At 34.5% G+C, this 19,733-nt stretch overlaps 2 protein-coding genes across 2 annotated transcripts in view; both read left to right on the top strand.

The window, feature by feature from the left end:
- On the top strand, positions 1 to 4,919 carry LOC141454436 (uncharacterized). The gene is made up of 5 exons (XM_074128661.1): positions 1 to 138; positions 2,445 to 2,561; positions 4,136 to 4,312; positions 4,404 to 4,508; positions 4,839 to 4,919. The coding sequence occupies exons 1-5, from the start codon at positions 82 to 84 to the stop codon at positions 4,917 to 4,919; spliced, it is 537 nt and encodes a 178-aa protein (XP_073984762.1). The 5' UTR covers positions 1 to 81.
- The window catches only part of LOC141454322 (dynein axonemal intermediate chain 4-like), a 45,894-nt gene continuing 30,541 nt past the window's right edge, over positions 4,381 to 19,733 (top strand). The window contains exons 1-7 of the mRNA XM_074128431.1: positions 4,381 to 4,508; positions 4,839 to 4,905; positions 7,206 to 7,319; positions 7,893 to 7,990; positions 8,081 to 8,310; positions 15,534 to 15,673; positions 17,755 to 17,924. Of these exons, the coding sequence (XP_073984532.1) occupies positions 7,292 to 7,319; positions 7,893 to 7,990; positions 8,081 to 8,310; positions 15,534 to 15,673; positions 17,755 to 17,924 (666 nt within the window). The 5' untranslated portion in view covers positions 4,381 to 4,508; positions 4,839 to 4,905; positions 7,206 to 7,291. The remainder of the gene's footprint in view (positions 4,509 to 4,838; positions 4,906 to 7,205; positions 7,320 to 7,892; positions 7,991 to 8,080; positions 8,311 to 15,533; positions 15,674 to 17,754; positions 17,925 to 19,733) is intronic.

Consider the following 19,733-nt stretch of genomic DNA (forward strand, 5'->3'; position numbering starts at 1 on the left):
TTGTGCAGCCAGTGACGTGGAAATATTCAGCTGGGAAATTTAAGAAAATTTAGTAAATTATAAATTTAAAAACGGTAAATAATGAATTTAGACTTTACAGATTTGACGGAATTTCTGCCACCTCATCCAAAACAGCAGGTAACAACAATCCGCTTATAAATACATTTTCACCTGACTTTTAGTGAAAGTAGAATGATTACCACTTCTAATCAGGTAATTGTTTTTAAATAAAATGGCACCTTTTAAGTACAAATGGCTTTCATAGCAAAATATTTTATGAATATAAAATTATGACATTTAAAAGTAAATATTTTTACTCGAATAATATTCTAGAATATTTTGCTTTCCACAAGTTGCTCTAAACTGAGTTAGAGAAATCTGTTAAAATTTATTACATAAGTCCCTACTTCCAAATTATGGTTATGGAGCTTATGTTACTTATTCTTTAATAGCATACAAGTGCGACCTGATGGCGAAGTTTAACATTAAAAAAAAATTAGAAAAGCACGGAAATGTTGAGCTTCAGCGGGCGTTGAATGTAGTAATGTATTTCGGTAAGAATTATAAGTTAACTATGTACGTCAGCGACACTAGATCGGCAATTTCATGAGTGATGGGATTTTCAGCGAAACTAAGGATAATCTTTAGGAATCTAATAATATTAACCAAATTTATGTATTTATTTCTGGCTGGAGTACTCGTAAAACTAGGAAATTTATTAAATACATGTTCCATAACTTATAATATACAACAACATAGTTTACAATACAAGTGGCCCAGCTTCTTCTGGTTGCAGCTAAGGCAGACTGCTAACGTATAAAAAACTAACACAGACGGCAACGAAAGCAATATTTTACAATTTCCATACGATCACAGCAGACTGGTACTCATCAGTTACAAATATGATGATGCAGTTGATAATTATTGACCATCAGTTTATGGTCTATGCCTACAGAGCCAAAAAGCATCTTTGGTCTTCTTGGGAATGGTTCCTGAAGAACCAAAACTTCGAGAACTCTCTATTCCTGAAACTTTTCGTTAAATTTCTCTAGCTTAAAGCTGATACCACTTGCTCGTTGTTAGCCATTGTTCGTTTCACATCTCAGCTCATTTTAACACTTCTGAAAATGCCACAATGTCGCAAATATATAACGGAGTTTTCATGCAATATTTCATGCTCCAGTCCATTTTTTCCAGTCTTAAGTACTAATTTTACTCCTCTTAAGTGGTAAATGAAGTCCACAATTCGTATGAACTCTATTTATTGTTTGCCAAAGTAGTTTACAAAATTAGTCAACTAGAACTGTGTAAATTTGCAGTAAAACGAAAATGATGAGAACATTTCACTCACTCACTATCTGGTTCGACAGTCCTAAAGTAGGGCCTGGACCTCCTCAACAAGTTTTCCCCATTCATCCTGATCTACGGCCTTAAGGCGCCATCTTCTCACTCCAACCCGACGAAGGTCTTCCTCCACATCATCCAGCCATCTTAGTCGAGGGCGCCCTCGAATTCTTCTCTGACTCCTGGGTTTTCTTTTAACAGTTTTCAGGACACCCTTCCCGCAGGCATCCTCTCCACGTGTCCCAACCAATCTCACCTTCTTTATACGGGCTACTATGTCTGGTTCACCAAACAATTCTATCAATTCAAGGTTCTTTCTGATTTTCCAGTCGCCATTCTCCTCGCACTTCGAGCCAAATATCTTTCTTAATATTTTTCTTTCCCAAACCCCGAGTAGCTTTTCGCTTTCTTTGCTGAGCACCCAGATTTCGCTGGCGTATGTGACGATGGGTCTGATTATTGTTTTTATAGGCTATTATCTTAGCCTTGTGGGACAAATCCTTAAACAGCAAAACCTTTTGAATAGCGAAAAGGCATCTGTTTCCTGCCGCTATTCTCGCCTTTATTTCTGCGAGAACATTGATTGCACAAAATTTCAAATTTCCATTTAGTTTAACAGAAAACAAGCTCATACTATTTGCTGTCATCAGTAATCTATATATAAAATTAAGGGTAAACAGGAAAAAAAATCAAAAAACAGGCTAATGGATCATTTAAGATTTTGGTCGCTGAGAAGAGATCCGCCAGGCCAATCTATATTATATAATGCGCAAAGTCGTAAGGCCCAGGCCGTTCAAATAGGCTATATTTGCCTAAGTTTCTCCCATATAGCTGCTCCTAAGTTATTACCTTCTTTTTTTTATTATATTAAGTTCCTGCTGAGTCTGCTGTATTTTCTTCCATAAATAAGTTTACGATGTTATCGTTTAGTAAACTTTTTCTTTTTCTACGAGAGTAAACTAATTTATTTTCTCATCTCGTATAATAAGGGCATATGTACAAGTCTATGGCTTCTCATAGACATGCTCACCTTGTAAATCTGCTAATAATACCTTTGGATATTATGGTAACCACTTTTCTTTTTTTTTTTCTTTTTAAAGGAAGCTGTAGACAAAATTAAAGCAAAGGAAAAAGTGGTGGAGGAAGGTATTAAAAGCCTTATAGGGTTTACGCCGACCGTCAAGCCGCTGGGTACGTTGAAGGAAATTAAAGCGCAAGTAAGTATTCTATTGAAAATATTGTGTGGTAAGTATTTTATTGACATATACTGTGTATTTTATTAGCATAAGGCTCAAGCTTCTTGAACTTGACGCTGCTAACAAGAATAAACGGCCGGAAATGATTGATTATTTTATTCAATAATTTATGTTCACGTTTTTCTACTTGAATTATTATTATTGGTATATTATTATTGGTATACGAGGCAAGTTCCTGTTTCCTGTACCATATTGTAGGTGTTCTTGTATCCCCTTCTTACATTCCTCTTCCGATATGATATCTGCACAAAAGAGCCAAATATTTCATATTTAGCAGAATCCTCCTCTTCGTGGCAGGGTCTGCACTAAGGTTTTGGTTTGAATAACTTTTGCCCTGGCTGTATGATTTCTGATTCTACCATGCCCAGTCAGGGAGGCCGAGCAACAGGATAATCTGGTTCAAAGTGTATTCAGTTCTGATTTTACTGAGATCGGGTATGAACTTTTTCTCTGTTTAATTAACATTTGTCACGTTCTGTCCAAAGCTATTGCTTTGAATGTTCGCACAGTGCGTTTGATAATACGAAGAACAAGTTCTGAAGCAATGTATGGTGTGGAAGCAGCATGGAAGCCGATGGGGCAACTCTTTGATGCCAGTGTAAACAAACGTCCAACCTCATTGCACCATGAGAGCTGCTTCAAAGAATTTCAGTTCGACTTTGGTTTAAACCAAGTTTAAGTTTCTAAACACAACGTGGTTATCATCATATACCTGCTACCATGATTTAATTTTTTATTTTACCTCCATAAAAAAAAGAAAGGAAGTTCAACTACTACCACAGCTTTAATTATTCCAAACTTAATAAACTGAAAACGGAGCAATTGAGCTCTGCCCATCTGGTCTCTAATTAATGGCCAGAAATCGGCCAATAATCTCCGTTCATCTACTTAGTTAATATTATTCCATCTCTAATTCAAAATCATTACTGAATATGTCCTAAACCCAATCAGATTAGCAACTAACATGAATATTCATGATGCTTCTGTAATGGAAGAGTATAGACCATGGCATTCCTCTTTGCGCACTCACCCCCCGCTTGTAGTAAACCTCAGAGTACCATTACCATTATCGGAATCCACAGAGGATATCTGTTTCACTTCTTTCAAACAATAACAGAAATTGGCTAATAAATTGTGTCATCAATTCCTATTAAACGGATAAATCTATCTATCTACAGGAATAAAAAAGAATTACATCAAAATCTATGAGAATTAATTGGCAACAATTTTTCGCTAAAACCCTAAATGGAACTTGAGGAACCCACTGCCCGGGTGGCGCTGCATTGGGAGCGATTGAGCTGCCAGAATCAAAGAGTGGGAATGAAAAGAAATTAAAAAAAAGAAATTGTGACCAGTCGAAGAGGAATCCTTTGCAGGGTGTTAAATTTCGGGACTCCTCCAAGATATCTTTAATCTTATAGAACGCTACAACAATGCCGAAAAGCATTTCAATCCTTGTAGAACCCCAGCCCGAAGCATAAGTTAGTTTTACACATCAGTTCATTTCATTAACTTCTTTATTCATTACATTACAGGTAAAAGCAGAATTAGAAGCAATAGCTCAAGATAAATCTGCGAAGAAATTAAAATTTTTCAAAATAAATTTACAAGAAACGGAAACATTCTCTTTAATTGAGATACCAACTAGCTATTTCTCTCCGGAAACGGAAGAAGGTGTACGAATCGCTCGTTATATTGAGTGTTACAAAGAGGTGAAATAAATATATATATATATATATGTGGTATACAATAATAAATATTTGAATTTTATAATGAATTCAGGGTAAAACTTTCAAATTCTAGAGGGAACAAATAAAGTATCCAGCTAAGACGTACGACGGTGGTTCGCAGACATTGACCGGAACTACGCACGACAAAAATATTGAGACGTTACCGGTCACTTACAAGGTATGAATGGAGAACGAATATATTAGTTCAATATTATTGGCTCATATCAATATTGTCAAAAGCGACGAAATGCGTGTCTGTAAATTGCTGATTTTTATTTATTTTATTTCTCCTTCTATTGAGCTGTAGAAGTTATACTATGCCATCTAGATCTCAAACAACTGCTGATCGGATCTTTAATTCCTAACATTCCCAGTATTAAAGATAATTTAAAAATGTTCGAATTGAGTTCCATATTTTCAAATTATGAATATTTAAAAATAGCTATTATGTTTTATCATTAAATTTGCAGATTTTTTTTTGGATTAATTTTCAAAACACCATTTCCAGGATCAATCAAGTCAAGCATCAGTTTGGGATATTGAAGATACTTACAATGGTACCAATGTAACTAAAGGTATAAAAACATAACTCTCATTTTACTAACTGCTGTATTTTTTTCCATAATTTGACCAAATCTTTTAATAATTGCATAACCTTTAAACAAGTTGACAAGAAACAGGGTGCCCCCCGCTTAAACTCGAAATAAGGGGAATGGAATAAAATGCTACCAGGTGGGCAAACCTAAATACAATTTCTTTAAAAGTTTTTATTTTTTACCATAGAAGATTTTAAGTCTTACAGAAACTTGACGAATTTAATAGGCTTTCTAACGGAGTATTGGAAGATATGAAAATGTCCAGCATTCGAAAAAATAACGCCCGTTTTGATGAAATTATTTTATGAAATTGAATGCTGAATATGAAACTGTGCTTTAAAATTGAAATAGATGCTCCATTAACTCACGCAATGTTTTAGTAAAAATTTGTTCAACAAACAACAAAAACCGAAAGATCATAATTTCAAAAAAGATTGGGGAAACCAAAACCCAATTGGGTGGCCCTTTAAGACAATTTTCATTGTACCATCGCCCAATTTCTTTAAACTGGTTCCAGCAGGACCAATCTATGCATAAATATCTTAGAAGTTAAGTTAAATTAACTGCGGTAATGCTCGTAAACTCAGCGAACCAGCCATATTATGGCACCCAATATGTTTATGTTTAGGTAAACAGTTTGAAGGGCTTTATTATCACTAGTAATAACGCATGCTAATCAGTGTAGTACTGAGCTCCCTACATTATTAATACTGTTTACTAGAGCTAATTACCGAGATTCTATCTTATTCTCTCTCCAAGTCATGACTGGTTACTGAGTTATTGCTGGAATTAATAGCTTACGATGAATGATTAAGAAAGTAATTACTTCCGTTGTTAAAACAATCACGGCATAGTTGTACATATCTCTCGGAATGCCTAGGCTATGTTAATAATTTAGCCTAAACAAAAATTTGGGTTCGTTCATTCACTCGACATACTTTTAGTAAAGATAAATTGAGAAGATGTGCTACGTAATTACTGAATTTCAACGATGCTCAAGTTCTTGTTGAATGTTCATTGGAGGTAAAAGGGTATGAATTACTTTCAGGTAATAAGTGAATGTGATGGGTAAAGGTGCACGGTGTCACCAGCACTCATTGCCATGTCGATCCCTCTATCAAACCAAATTGACGCAAATAATGTGACTACTTAAATTGAGATTTAAACAATCGAATACCAAGTTTAATAGATATCTTTGAAATCATCTTCGAAATAACAAATTCCAACAATTCTAACAATGATTTTTAGTGTCCCTTGTTTAATTCTGTACTTGTTTGCTTAAAAGTATCCAAATAGAAGAAAAGCGTGCTAGATGCTGATTAGAAATTATAGGATTTTTCAAAGTTTGGGCAAAATAATGGAACTGCTAGGTAATGGTCTTTATCCCTGATTAGAAGAAGTTGAGTTCCATTGTTTAGGAGTAGGGCCAAGACTTGATAATGAAGGGATCAGAAGTTTAAGTATTGTAGGAGGGTGACGTAGCCCGAGTATAGTTAAAGATAGCTACAGAAATGGAAGCTATGATACCCGAAAACTATAATTTAGTATTTTTACTAGAACTAGGACCTCCTATAATAATTGTAATAAAAATTATTTATTGGCATTGTATTGATTATTATTTTAAATTATATAATTATTTTGTTTGTTCGTAAATATGCTCTTTTAATTATTTCCCAATGAAGTGTAACTCAGACCTCACGAAAAGAATTATTATTAATAGAAGTTAATTATTTTAATTTTTTAAGGAACTAAACTATTGTATCTAACGCTCCAAAATATTAAAATTTCACTTGATATTACACAAAAGCAACAAACCTAACCGAAATTTAAGAACTCAATATTATTTTAATTTCTGTTATTTTTAAAACCAAAATGTTTTTAATCCGAAATGAAGGGAAGCCGAAATCTCTACACCAATCTGATTTACTCTTATAACTGAAGATAGATGAAAGTCCTAAACTGGCCAGAACCGGAAGTATATAATCCAAGATATAAAATAGGGTTCTCTGCTTTAACCCGTACGCCCACCATCCTGATTCTACTAGACTTTCGTAAGATCCCACCAGAGACGACTGAAACGAATGTAATTAAAAATGGGCAAATATAATTAAGGAGGCCTAGATCCTAGACAAATAGTTCACCTGATTTCTAATTTCTATTTAAATTTAGGTAGTAAAATAGATTCAATATAGTTGAGTATCCTCTAATCAACTATTTCCATATTCTCTCTAATCAAAATGCCTTTGCAAAAAATTAGACCCAAACATTTCTTTTTCCAGAAGAGTACGATAAGGAAGCAGTTTTCTTAAGAACAACCCAAATTTTACAAAGAATCTTAGCTTCTAATAATTTCCACCATCAACAAATGTTGTTCCATTCATATATTGTACCAAGTAAGTTGATTTTTTGTTGTTTTAATTTGTACATTAACTTAATACTAAAGGGATATAAGAGTATTATTAATATTAAATAAATGTTTAATGTATTTGTAAGAGAGTTTAGCTGGCTAATCGTATGGCAGCAGCTCAGGACTACGTTTTGTTCAAGGTTAATGAAATAATCTAGCGCGCTCTTCCAGTTTTTTAGGAAAGTATCCAAATAGAAGAAAAGCGTGCTAGATGCTGATTAGAAATCTAAAATAGTTACCGGAAGTCTCTAATGAGGAACCTTCCATGTACAAATCCATGTTCACGTAACACTAGCCACTTTGCCTCACTTGAGGTTATTATTATGATTAATAAAGCCAACCATTTCCTAAGAATGGCCCAACAATGCAAGAACTGGTATGCTCGCAACTTCATCTTCGTTCTGTCGTTATACTAATCCCGTCTCTCACGAGTTAATCTTTATCTTTTTTTCTGTTCTACTATAATTACATGATCCATTTCGACTTGAGGTTGAATTCTTTCTTTGTTTTATTAGAAAATATCGCCCAAAGCTTCAGAATATTCTCTCGTTACTTCCAGGTAGAGGAGTTGGAAAATACACATTAACTTTACTCTGGAGTTTTAAGGACATCTGTGAGTTACCTGTACTTGATGTTTGCTGGAATCCCAAATCCCAGGTAACAAAATAATTTTAAATGGTGCCATTTAATTGATTATCTCCGCATTCGGCTCGAAAAATATTGGATTAAAAATACTGGAATTTTCAGAAAATACTAGCTGCATGTTACGGAGATCGTGATAAAGATGAGGGAGTGCTTTGTGTTTGGAATGTAAAAAATCCACATACACCGGAAAGAAGAATAAAAAATGCCACAAATATAAACTGTCTCGCATTTACTAAAACCAGACCGGATATATTAGCGTACGCTTGTCTTGATGGCAGTGTTTCTTATGTTGATATAACATCTAATTTGCCAAATCCGGTGGATTTGCAAAAGTAAGTAGTTTGGCTTTTTGGAATTTTTAATTTCTATCGCTTGCGAATAATTCTAGTTCTGTTAGATAGATAGAGCTTTCGTTTATTTTGGGTTTAAGCAATAACGGTAAATGCTTAATTTAAATCAAATAACACCAAATAATATTATCTGTTTGAAGGATAAACGGAAGCGGTACACCTAGTATCCTCCCATACTTATTTCCTTTTAAGCTAGCCAATAACCTCCCTCTGATGGATACGACCTTTTCTAGCCACTTGTGACGCAACTCTTTCAATACCGGATAGGATCTCAAGAAACTAGACCACATCTTCAATCTGCCCATTCACACACGCACATACTCTCTTTGATCTCAGGCACATGATAGTATTATTTAAGTCAACGCTTCCCGCAGAACAAAGATTTGGAATGTAAAACTCCAAATTACAACTTCTTCAGAAGAACAATCATGAGAAGTGTGAATTGATTGAAAGCGAACTATTTACATGTAAATTGTATGAATCTGAAGAGATGGCTAGACGAATAAAACGATCCACTTACGATTTTAATCAAAGATTTCGACTTGATTGGTCTGCGGTTAAGCCTATTGGTGGAGGTTTGTTTTGGAGGATCAAATAAACTAAGCTATTATTAGAAGTAAATACAATTTACTAGCTGTTTAGTTGTGGGTGAATGGTGGTGAAGTGAATTGAGGTTACCCGGTGGGGTCGTTATTCCTAAATAGCTGCAAGCAACAGCTAACCCTTGCGGCAAAACATGACACTAGCTTTTTATTATATTTTATTCAATTAAATCTGTAAATCCAATTTGAACATTCAAAGAACTTTTTTAAAAACGCAATTCGCAGAGCGATAAAACTATCTATAAGCTTAGAACTTGCATTAAAAAGACTTCTTCTTCTTCTTCTTCTTCTTATGGTACTACAGTCCTATAATAGGACCTAGACCTCATTTAAGAGAAAGTGTCACTATTCCGGCTTATTTCTCTTTCTTGATTCGTAACAACAGATTTTTTTCTGAGGCCGGGTATCGTAAGCCCTGCACTCAACCCCCAACCAGGTGGACCAGGAGCATTATTTCGGAGAGCTCACTCCTAGAAGAGTAGCCTTATACCTAGGCTAATGAGCCTCTTCTAGCCATTCACGGCTTAGCCATTTAACTTGACTTATGGATACTGCCGATGACTGAAAAGGTACGAGTAGTTCTACCGCCATCTCCCTGACTATGTGACTCGCTGCAATCAGTATAGTTTGTAGATCATTTTGCCATTAAAGTATGTTTCCAGGGGGCTCTACGAGGAAGCGATCTACGATATCGCCTCCCTCCAAAAGTTCTGTTGACATAATCACACATTGTATGTTCACAACAATGAAATGATGCTGTTTAAAAGGAAGATTTGAATCACAGCTGCTCCATTACCCCCAATTTTTTTTTTATGATTAACTTGATGTCTGATGATGTTAATTTGAGATCCTTTAGAGGTTCCAGAGATAGCGAAGTCTTGCCTCCAATAAAATCCATCGCCAAATCTAGTAGCTTCTTAACTTGATCCGTTGTAAACGTCCAGATATCCAGGTTGTAAGTAAACCAGATTCAAGGTTTCCTTTTTCTTAGAGTTGATTTTCCTTAATATAACTGAACCGGATGTTTCAGCGTTTAGCTAGCCGGTAATGCCGTTTTATTTCTGGACGTAGATAGATTCAAAGAGCTCCTTATTTATTAAAAAGAAACAATAATTCTTTACAATATTTAATAAGAGCCACTACACTTAACTCAAAATTCCTCAATATCCGAGAGGAAACTATGTAATGGTACCAACTGGTTTTAATTAACTTAATAGTAACAAAAGAATAAGATGGCGCTAAAAGTTTTTCCAACTCCACATCATGTTTAATTTTTTTCTCGCAATTGCTGTAAGGAAAACATTGAAATAATGAAATATTATAATATTTCTATTTTTAAAAGTTACATCTCTTTTTGAAACCGAACAAGTTTTTTGACATTGATTTTCCTACATCCATGAGAGGCGATGAATTAGTTTAGAGATTTTTGTTTAAGATATTCACAATTTTGGACATTAAGCTAACGAAAATTGTAAAAATAAAAAATATAATTAATTAAAAACTTCAGTAAAGTACACAATATGTACGCCCAGTTTACCATTAAATAATTTAGACCCCCAAATTATGGCCACGGATCTGTTACAGATTCGATACAAATACTATCGATGTCACTGCTAATGTAATCCAAACATATCAACAAAACATAGGCCGGAATTTCAAATCAATTGTAAGCAACAATTGCAACAATGGTCAACCATAACTTTATTACGGTTTTCAATGAATATTAGATGAAGTGTAGAGTTGGAAATTCTGGGTATTTGTACAATGCAAATCTAATTACTAAAATTATTAGATAAATAAATAATAAATTATTAGATTAATATATTATTAATAATATACGTTATGAAAATGAACGTTAATGAGCTTTATATTACTTATACACCCGTTTTTACGGCAACACATACACTCCATTTCTATACATATGGTTATGCACAATCCTTCGTATAAACGTTTTTATTCAGATTTCACGTTCTACCTTTAAGGATTTAGCTGGAATTCAGCCGACACACTTGCATGTTTTATATAGGTCTAGTGAGTGACCAACATGGTTACATGTGAGTGTAAGGTGGACTTATATAGGTCTAGTGAGTGACCAACATGGTTAAATGTGAGTGTAAGGTGGACTTATATAGGTCTAATGAGTGACCAACATGGTTACATGTGAGTGTAAGGTGGACTTATATAGGTCTAGTGAGTGACCAACATGGTTAAATGTGAGTGTAAGGTGGACTTATATAGGTCTAGTGAGTAACCAACATGGTTAAATGTGAGTGTAAGGTGGACTTATATAGGTCTAGTGAGTGACCAACGTGGTTAAATGTGAGTGTAACATGGACTTATATAGGTCTAGTGAGTGACCAACATGGTTAAATGTGAGTGTAAGGTGGACTTATATAGGTCTAGTGAGTGACCAACATGGTTAAATGTGAGTGTAGAATGGTCCTACATAAATCTAGTGAGTCACCAACATTGTTAAATGTGAGTGTAAGGTGGACTTATTATCGGTCTAGTGAGTGACTAACATGGTTAAATATGAGTGTAAGGTGGACTTATATAGTTCTAGTGAGTGACCAACATGGTTAAAAATGAGTGTAGAATGGTCCTATATAAGTCTAGTGAGTCGCCAACATGGTTACTTGTGAGTCTAAGATGGTCTCATAAAAGTCTAGTGAGTCGCCAACATGGTTATTTGTGAGTCTAAGATGGGCTCATATAAGTCTAGTGAGTCGTAAACATGGTTAAATATGAATGTAGAAATTCCATTTATGTTTACAGAAATAGCCGCTAGAGTTCTCCACCGGATGGATTGTAAAGTAAGCATACAGCCCATTTAATGGCGGCTTACAAGTCTACAATGTGCCTTTTTCACTTTTATCTATTTCACAATTAAACAATACAAATTCCCAACTTTTTAGTTTCAGTTAACGATTCTTGGGTAAAATATGAAGTATTATCCCAAAAGAAATATTATTTATAGTATTTTTGACGAGAAATTTTTTTTCTTGCTTATTTAGAAAGTTTATCAAATACCTATGGGAGAAATGTCGAAAAAAAATTTTTAAATTAATTATTTCATTGAAATTATCACGTTTAAAGTAGTAGCCAATCACAGCGTAGTAGGGATGCAGACTGTGGGCGGGCCCTGCCCACCTCTAATGTAGCCACGCCCCGTCCAATGCAAACGAGTCAAGGCTGGATCTGGGCTGTACTACAATGGTGTACAATACCTTTCTCTTATTTTACTAAATCTTTTATTATTTTCTCATATTTTATTAACTTTTTTTGATGATTTAAGAAATAATATTAAAGTTACGTAGATATTGAGAAAAAATGCTCACAAATTATTCGAAAAAAAAATCATTCTCAATTTTCAAGAAATATTTTATTAATTTAAGATTGTTTTCGAATAGTTTTCGCCAATATTCGACAGTTTCATTTTACTTTCTCATGATAAGAATCTCGTATGGACACTCACATGACTTTTTCTTACCATAATTTATGATCATAACTGAATTTTATTGTAACTTAGAATTGCTTAAAAAAGAGATCACATCAATAATAATGTTGATAGAATGCGACACATTCCCTCTGAACTAAACTATAAATTGAGAAAAAATTACAAGTCAAACTGACATTTAAACTTAAGTACGTCATTAGATCAACTTCTAATGAATCCGTTAGGCAACTTCATAGTGAATTACAGAAAAAGCCTTTCTTTAAAATTGCACTTGCGGAGTAATTGACCTTAAAATATCTAAATGGAAGTTTAGAAAACCTTATTTAAACCCTTCTACAATTAAATGAGAGTATAAGATGGTCCCATTGTAGGGCTAGTGAGTCACCAACACTGTTCAATATGAGTGTAAAGGTGGACCTATCTTGGTTTAGTGAACCGTATGCTTGTGGAAGTCCAAGTCTGAAAAAAATTAATCGAAAAGTTATTGTTGGAGATACTGAGAAAGGTGGCCTCGCCTAAACGTGGTCCTAACCATTAGTTGAATAGTCATATAGTGATTAAATCAATTTGATTAACGATTGAAATTAAATGATTCAGTGATTCAAATAAAAGTTCATTAAATTCTCAGATTAAATCATAATTTAGAAATTTAGTTCACTAATTAATTGTCTTATGATCAAAAGTACGATTAATTTTGTCGATTAAATTCTGATTAAAATTTAAATAAATTTAATTCATGATTAAATTGTACTTTTAATCAGTGCCCATCTCTGTCTTCCGCATCAATTCATCAAACGAGAGAGAATACTTTCTTGAAAATGATAAGAGTTTAGCAAGGCAATATTTCTTTTCTTATAATTTATTTCAGCAACAGATTAACTTTGCTTTTGTTGCTGGTGATTTCAGGTTTGATTAAAAAAAGGAACATTTTTTTGGGATCCCTCTAGAGAACGTTTTATATTATATTTAAGGAGAATTGGGAGTGTTATGAAAAGATTTCCTTTGCTTTGCTCAATCAGTAAAGGTAGCCTTTTATATTCGCCTGAAGTAGGCCCATTTTTGTAATAGTGAATGATTCCGTAAGAGTTTTAGAGAACTTGAGGAAGGTAAAGAAATGTTCTTGGCCCGTTGTCGATGGGAATGCAAGGAATATAACATACAACTGGGGAACAAAGACGAAATTTGTTGTATAAGAATTCTCCGGGGAGGTTACATCCTTCTCTTAGGAGTCATTGCTGTGATGTGACTGAGAGTTTGCCACACCAAAGGGCCATAACCTCACCCTTTCCTCTTGCCCTACCAATTCTTATATTGGTTCTCTTTTGCTACTTGGAATAGAAAGAGCCCTGGCACTCCCTTTGGGAATAAAGGGTGAATTTATTTTATTTCCTCTTTAAGATTTCTTCCCTTACCAATAGAGATGATATTTTTGATAAATGAAATTCAGAATATAACTGAATGAATTTAACTTTTTAAATTAATTATACGTAAGTAAATAAAAATAAAAAGAAAAAGGGAAACCCTTTAAAATTAAAATGTTACTTCCGTTTTAATCGCTAAGTTACAGATCATTTTTTAGAAATGATATTTACAGTAATAAGTTCGAAAATTTGGAAATACTTTTTTTACAGAGTAAGCCAAATATTTTAGGTCGAATCGTTAGTTTGCAGCGTCTTGGTCGAAAATTAGGCCTTCAATGATAATATTTATATATATTTTTTTTTTTTATGTTTATTTATTTTGCAACTATACTAGATATAACAAGCAAAAGGGAGGAGAGTAAGGAAATGGCGCAAATACACGGGCACGCACATATATGCACTTACACGTGCGCGCACATGCATGTGCGCCAAGAGGCGTGAGTAGAGTGAACGACGACCATCCAGTGATGGAAGCCGTTAGTTTGCCATGTGGCAAGCTTACACAGCAAACATCCTAGGAGGTCGGCGTTATATGTTGAGATGGTCGCGTGGGCACCGCCGCTTTAGTCTGCGTTGAGGATTAGAAGGAAGTGTTGTTGTAGACATGTTGTGGATAAGAGGGTTGTAATGACTGTTTAGATTTGAGTGGAGTTTTGTGTAGCGAGATTGGGCTATTTCCAGAAACGAGAGGAATGTTGAGATCAGAGTGTATAGTATGATTGGAGATGTAGAAGAGAGCGTTAACTATTGTTCTCTCAGGATTTTAGACTGTAAGGTCTGAAGTCGGTTGATGTCCGTTTTTTTTAGCGCTTCCGTAGAGTTGTATTCCGTACGTCCATATTGGGGCAAGTAGAGCGGTATATAGTGATCGTTTGTTCGTCAGGGTCAGTTTTGATCGTCTGTCGAGTAGCCTTTTCAACATTTTATATCTGAGATTGAGGTAAATTCTTTTGACTAACATGGGGATTCCATGTTAGTCGTTATAAATATTCTCGGACTACATCTTGACAATATTTATAATTAAATATTGAAATCAACTAATTTTTAATATAATTTAGAGATTTGAGAAAAATTCTAATTAGATAAAAAGCGGAAATGAGAAACAAAGTGTGAGTTTATATATACGTTTTATATACGTATATCTCAAATACTTTTCAGAACTCAGACTTTTGTAATCGAATTTTATTTTTAGGAAAAGTGATTTTTATGTAAGATTCCTCATCAAATTTAAATAAAACTAAAATTTAACTATCTTCTAGAATATTTATCATATTGTGCATATGACCCTTTAAAAAAAAAAAAAAAAAACAAGTGTAGCAGCGAGTCAGTAAGCTAGACAAACGTGAGACCGTAAGGCCTGACCGACAGCTGGCCATGCATGAAACAAGGAAACTGTAGCCATGAAGTAAATATTTTATGTTGGCTAGCCTGTATGTTGTACCTGCTTCAATAATTTCGTGAACATTTCAGGTCCAAAATATCCGTGGGATAGGGAAAACACGTAACAAAACCATTTTTACAAAGAGAACCACTCGCAAAGGTAACAACACGTCAAGAGCGTTGTTCTCCCTCTGTCGCATTCAACAACGAATTTTTTTGCCGGAAATAGAAGTTCAGATGTTCTTAGAACACGATTAAGCTATGACGTTTTTTACCAATTGGGATATTTTTTAAAAAAATATTTAAAAACATTAATTGAATTAATATTTTCAATAATTATTATAGAAGTGAACATGGTCATTGGCCAATTTGGGGCATAACATGGGTTACGCTCGAAGAGATTGGCAAAGTATGTTACAAGCTGATGACCTGTGACGATATGGGGGAGATCAATCTTTGGAATCTGGAAGATAAAACGTCCACCAGTAAGTCGAACATTTTAGTTCATTAATTGATATTTGTAAAAATTGTTTTATTCAACAGTTGAGTATAGTTTGGAAAGAAAATTAAAATTAATATTCTGATAAAGCAAAATACTAGAATTTACATATTAATCTTTTTCCAATAATTGATTTTGGAGTAATGAAATTGAATTTCCCTGCGCTAGAAAGATTAACAGCTTTTCAGTAATTTATTCATTAAATTTTTTTTAAAAATTAATTCACGGTTGTTAATGGCCGCAATGAAGCTTTAAGCTTAAAGTTATGTTGGCTCTCTTAAATCTTTAAAATTTTTGAAATGACTCATTGCGTCAATAACTATCTGGAGGTTCCGGTGTCCTTAATAAAGTAGTTAGTAGTTATTTTTCTGATTCAAGAAAAATTATTATTGCCAACATTCCAGCGCTCTTTACTTGCGTTCAAAGGTAAAATATTCAATGCAGAATTTCCCTTGACTTCAAAAACCTTTTTTTGAGAGGCGAACAACGTTTCATATCATACATCTTATCCTTCCTCTAATCATAGTAAAGGCAGAAAGTAGCTTGTAGCTTATGATGGCCAAATTTTCTCCTTTGTTTCCGACTTTGCGGTGGAGATTAAGCAGCTAACGCTAGGTGTGGCTATTAAATAACGAGACTGATGCTGCTACAGAAGAACTATGCATGCGCCAAATCCTAACGACCGACAGCTGTACAGCGTAAAGCCTTCTCTTTCGATTGCAGCGACTCACGTGTTTGTAGAGAAATCTGTCTGACCAGAACCGTCGTTTGTGTAAGAGGTGTTAGTTTCGTTTTGCCGAACACTCATGTAGTAGAGTAACGAATTGTCGTGAAATTTCACATGAAACTGGGTAAAACCGCTACTGAAACTTATCTTTTATTAAAAGAAGTTTATGGCGATGAATGTTAATTACGTGCGCGAGTTTTTGAGTGGTTCAAGCGTTTCCAAGACGTCCGAGAAGACGTCGGAGATGATGACCGCCCAGGTCGCCCTTCCACGCCCAAAACGGATCGAAAATATCGATCGTATTTCAATGTTGAACTTCTTGACAGGGACCTTCTACTAAAGTTTAAGCCATCACTATCTTGGATAGACATTATATAACCGCATTAGGTGATATCAGACTATCTTAAACGGATGGCCACCACTGGACGGGCGAAGGAGTTCATTATGGGCTATTCGCCAAGGCTGACTGCAAATGTCAAGGCCGTGTGGATATTAGGATAATTGTAGGCCTATTAAACAGGCTACTGCAGGCTCAGAAAACACATGCATCGCATGGGCCAGGCAGATGATAGCCTCTGCAGGTTCTGACAGGAAGAGGAGGAAACGGCACTGCACGTGTTGTGTCAGTGTGAGGGACTCGTGCGGATAAGGATGTTACTCCTCGGGGAGGAAAAACCAAGGGCTGAGAGCTTCACCCAGGAGTCGCTCTCCAGAATTAGGAGCCACAATAGATCCATGGAGTCGCAGTGGCATAGACCTTGTAAGGCCGCCTCAACTAGAATCTAATCTTATCTTAAATAGCGTCCTTTTCCACGTCTTATGCGACTACTAGACAATTTCACTGAAATTGATATTTTTAGCCGTACCACAAGCTAACTAAACTAAGTTATTGACTGACTGTTAGACAACAATTAATAATAAGTCCTTTTAGGGCAATCCTATGAACTTAAAAAGTTTATTTAAAACAATGTCGCTTTTTAATATTGCTTAGTGTTGTTAACAGTTAATAATATTTCATCGTGAATATAATCACTTAGTCACTTATATTGTGTTCTTAGGCAAATAACTACTTACTTTTAATTATAAAATAAATAAACGTCTGAATCTATAATAATGTAGACTTGAAAAAGCAAAATAGGCTTATAGGTGAGAAAGACTAGTGAAAATGTATTCTATTATCTGGCATTGCCTTGGATTTTAATGTGTTAAAATGAGAATGGTGAAATGTGAAATATTTGCTATCCGCTCCCTACTTTGATAGGCAGCTGGACACTAAGATTGCCTAAAAAAAAAAAAAAAAAGGCTTAACTTTGAAAGGCAATTAATGATTTTTTTTCCAGAATTGGAAGAAATCACGTTCATACCAACACCGAATAAGTACCTGGACTTCCAAAACGTTAAGAAGGAGTTTCCGTTTAGAGAGACCTTTTTACCGTGTTACTGGATAACCCCTCATCCTGTCGACAGACGTACATACTATGTGGGCACCTACACTGGTGCCATAGCAACGGTAAGTTTATTAACTTTTTTTTTATCAAAGTACCAAACTGGGACTTGGGACTATTAGGCGAAAATGTCGGGATCAGTGGCCAACTCTTAGATTTTCTCTTTCTAGGAGATTTTTTTTCGATCAAATTGGGAAAAATTGATTTAATGAAGCGGACTACCGTTTGTTTGCAGATTTCCCTAGGGCTATTCAACGAAATATCAAATTTGAAATCAGTGTGATTTCCTGTTTTTTGACTGTAAACAGACAGACCAACATTTTTTTATTACTACCTTACCACCCATTTCATCAATGTTCTCGTACATTTTCCTCCCATTTCTCCCCAAAATTCCACTAATCCATATCACATATAAATTCGCCGAATAACTCACTACGCGTTGCCGTACCAAATATAAAATTTTCAACTTTTTTTTTTGTAAACTGAAAACACCTCAGTGAATAGAAAAGATACACGGAAGTAACTGAAATAAACTACATAAACAAGGGGCAGACTAAATCAGCATTAGTTTAAAAAGAAAAAGTTGACTTCCTTTTTCAAATCTGCTTCATTATACTATTATAGAAAACAAAGTTACAAAAGTTGAGATAAAGTTAAGTACAACAGTGAAGTGACAAAATTTACAAGAAAAGTCCAAAAAACGAAGTTCCCAAACAAGTTTTTCCTTCTTTTTTTAAGTGAGAAAGTTTATTGATCAAAGAAATAAAGCGAAATGGGTAAAAACTGTTCAAAATTTTTCCCAATATAAGATTTTATTTATTATTTATAAAAGTTAAATTTATGAAATTTCGAATAAAATTTTGTAAAAATTAGCCTAGGGTAGTTGATTTTTAGAAGTAAGCTTTTCAGTTTTATATGAGTTAAAACAAATTCTCGGAATATGGTCCATCGCATTATCGTTATCGTTGCCTTCAAATACAAATCGTGGGTACATATTTTTTTCTCTATTCCTAGGAGCTTCTAACAGCTCACTGACCGGCGATGAGCAGTGTTGTCTGTAGCAAGAGAAAACACTGTCCAGAGCCAAGCAGTGTACTAAACAAAAATCTCTGGGCGCCAACAACCTCAGATGTTGACGCGCCTTAATAAAATGGGGGAAAAAATATAGGTACGATATATATACAGGGTGAAGTAATGTCCATAGGCCTACTGTGTGTAGTACATCTGAAGTGGACTTCAAAGACGTATTGGCCAACTTCATATTTTCCACTGTTCTTGAGTGACGTCAACAAGTACTATTTTTAGAATCGAATATATTTGCTTGATCGAAGGTTAATTTGCTCCGTTTCAAAAAGAGTACAATAGAAGATTTTGTAAAAGCAAGTCTAACAGAACAGGGAAGTTTATTTATAAGATACCTAGTTGTATTGGTTAATTCCAGGTTCCAGATATAAGGATTATCTGTTAGTGGGTTCAAAGGGTTTTTAAGGTTTATTCAAATTCTTATCTTTTTCAACAGTATAGTTGTGGGAGAAATTGTAATTTGGAGTAAATACAAACTATATGAATTTTTGTTTAAGCACTTGTTTAAAATATTTCCTAACATTTTCTCAAATATTTCAGAGAGATCAAAAGTAAATGTTTAAAGTGCAATTTTTAACCAATTTGACTTCCTTATTTAAGACAGCCTACTTTAAAATTAACTACTGCCCATTTAAAAGAGTTTTCAGTTAATTAAACAACTTGATAAACTAACACTGTTGTGTGAACACGTTTTCTTGTAAAACAAACGTAATTTCTCATACGAAGACAAAAGGAATCCTGGGAAATGATATACCGTTTAAAAACCCATTAAACAAGGAAACTTTTATAAA

Source organism: Rhodnius prolixus, unplaced genomic scaffold, assembly GCF_049639745.1.
Source record: "Rhodnius prolixus isolate KJV_2025 unplaced genomic scaffold, Rpr scaffold_9, whole genome shotgun sequence".
Taxonomy (NCBI): Eukaryota; Metazoa; Arthropoda; class Insecta; order Hemiptera; family Reduviidae; genus Rhodnius; species Rhodnius prolixus.

Excerpts from the sequence above, each read along its gene's own strand:
- LOC141454436 (XM_074128661.1), top strand. The coding sequence starts at position 82 with ATGAATTTAGACTTTACAGATTTGACGGAATTTCTGCCACCTCATCCA. Across the intron at positions 4,313-4,403 it reads ATATTGAGTGTTACAAAGAG|AGGGAACAAATAAAGTATCC; the intron begins GTGAAATAAATA and ends TTCAAATTCTAG. Across the intron at positions 4,509-4,838 it reads CGTTACCGGTCACTTACAAG|GATCAATCAAGTCAAGCATC; the intron begins GTATGAATGGAG and ends CACCATTTCCAG.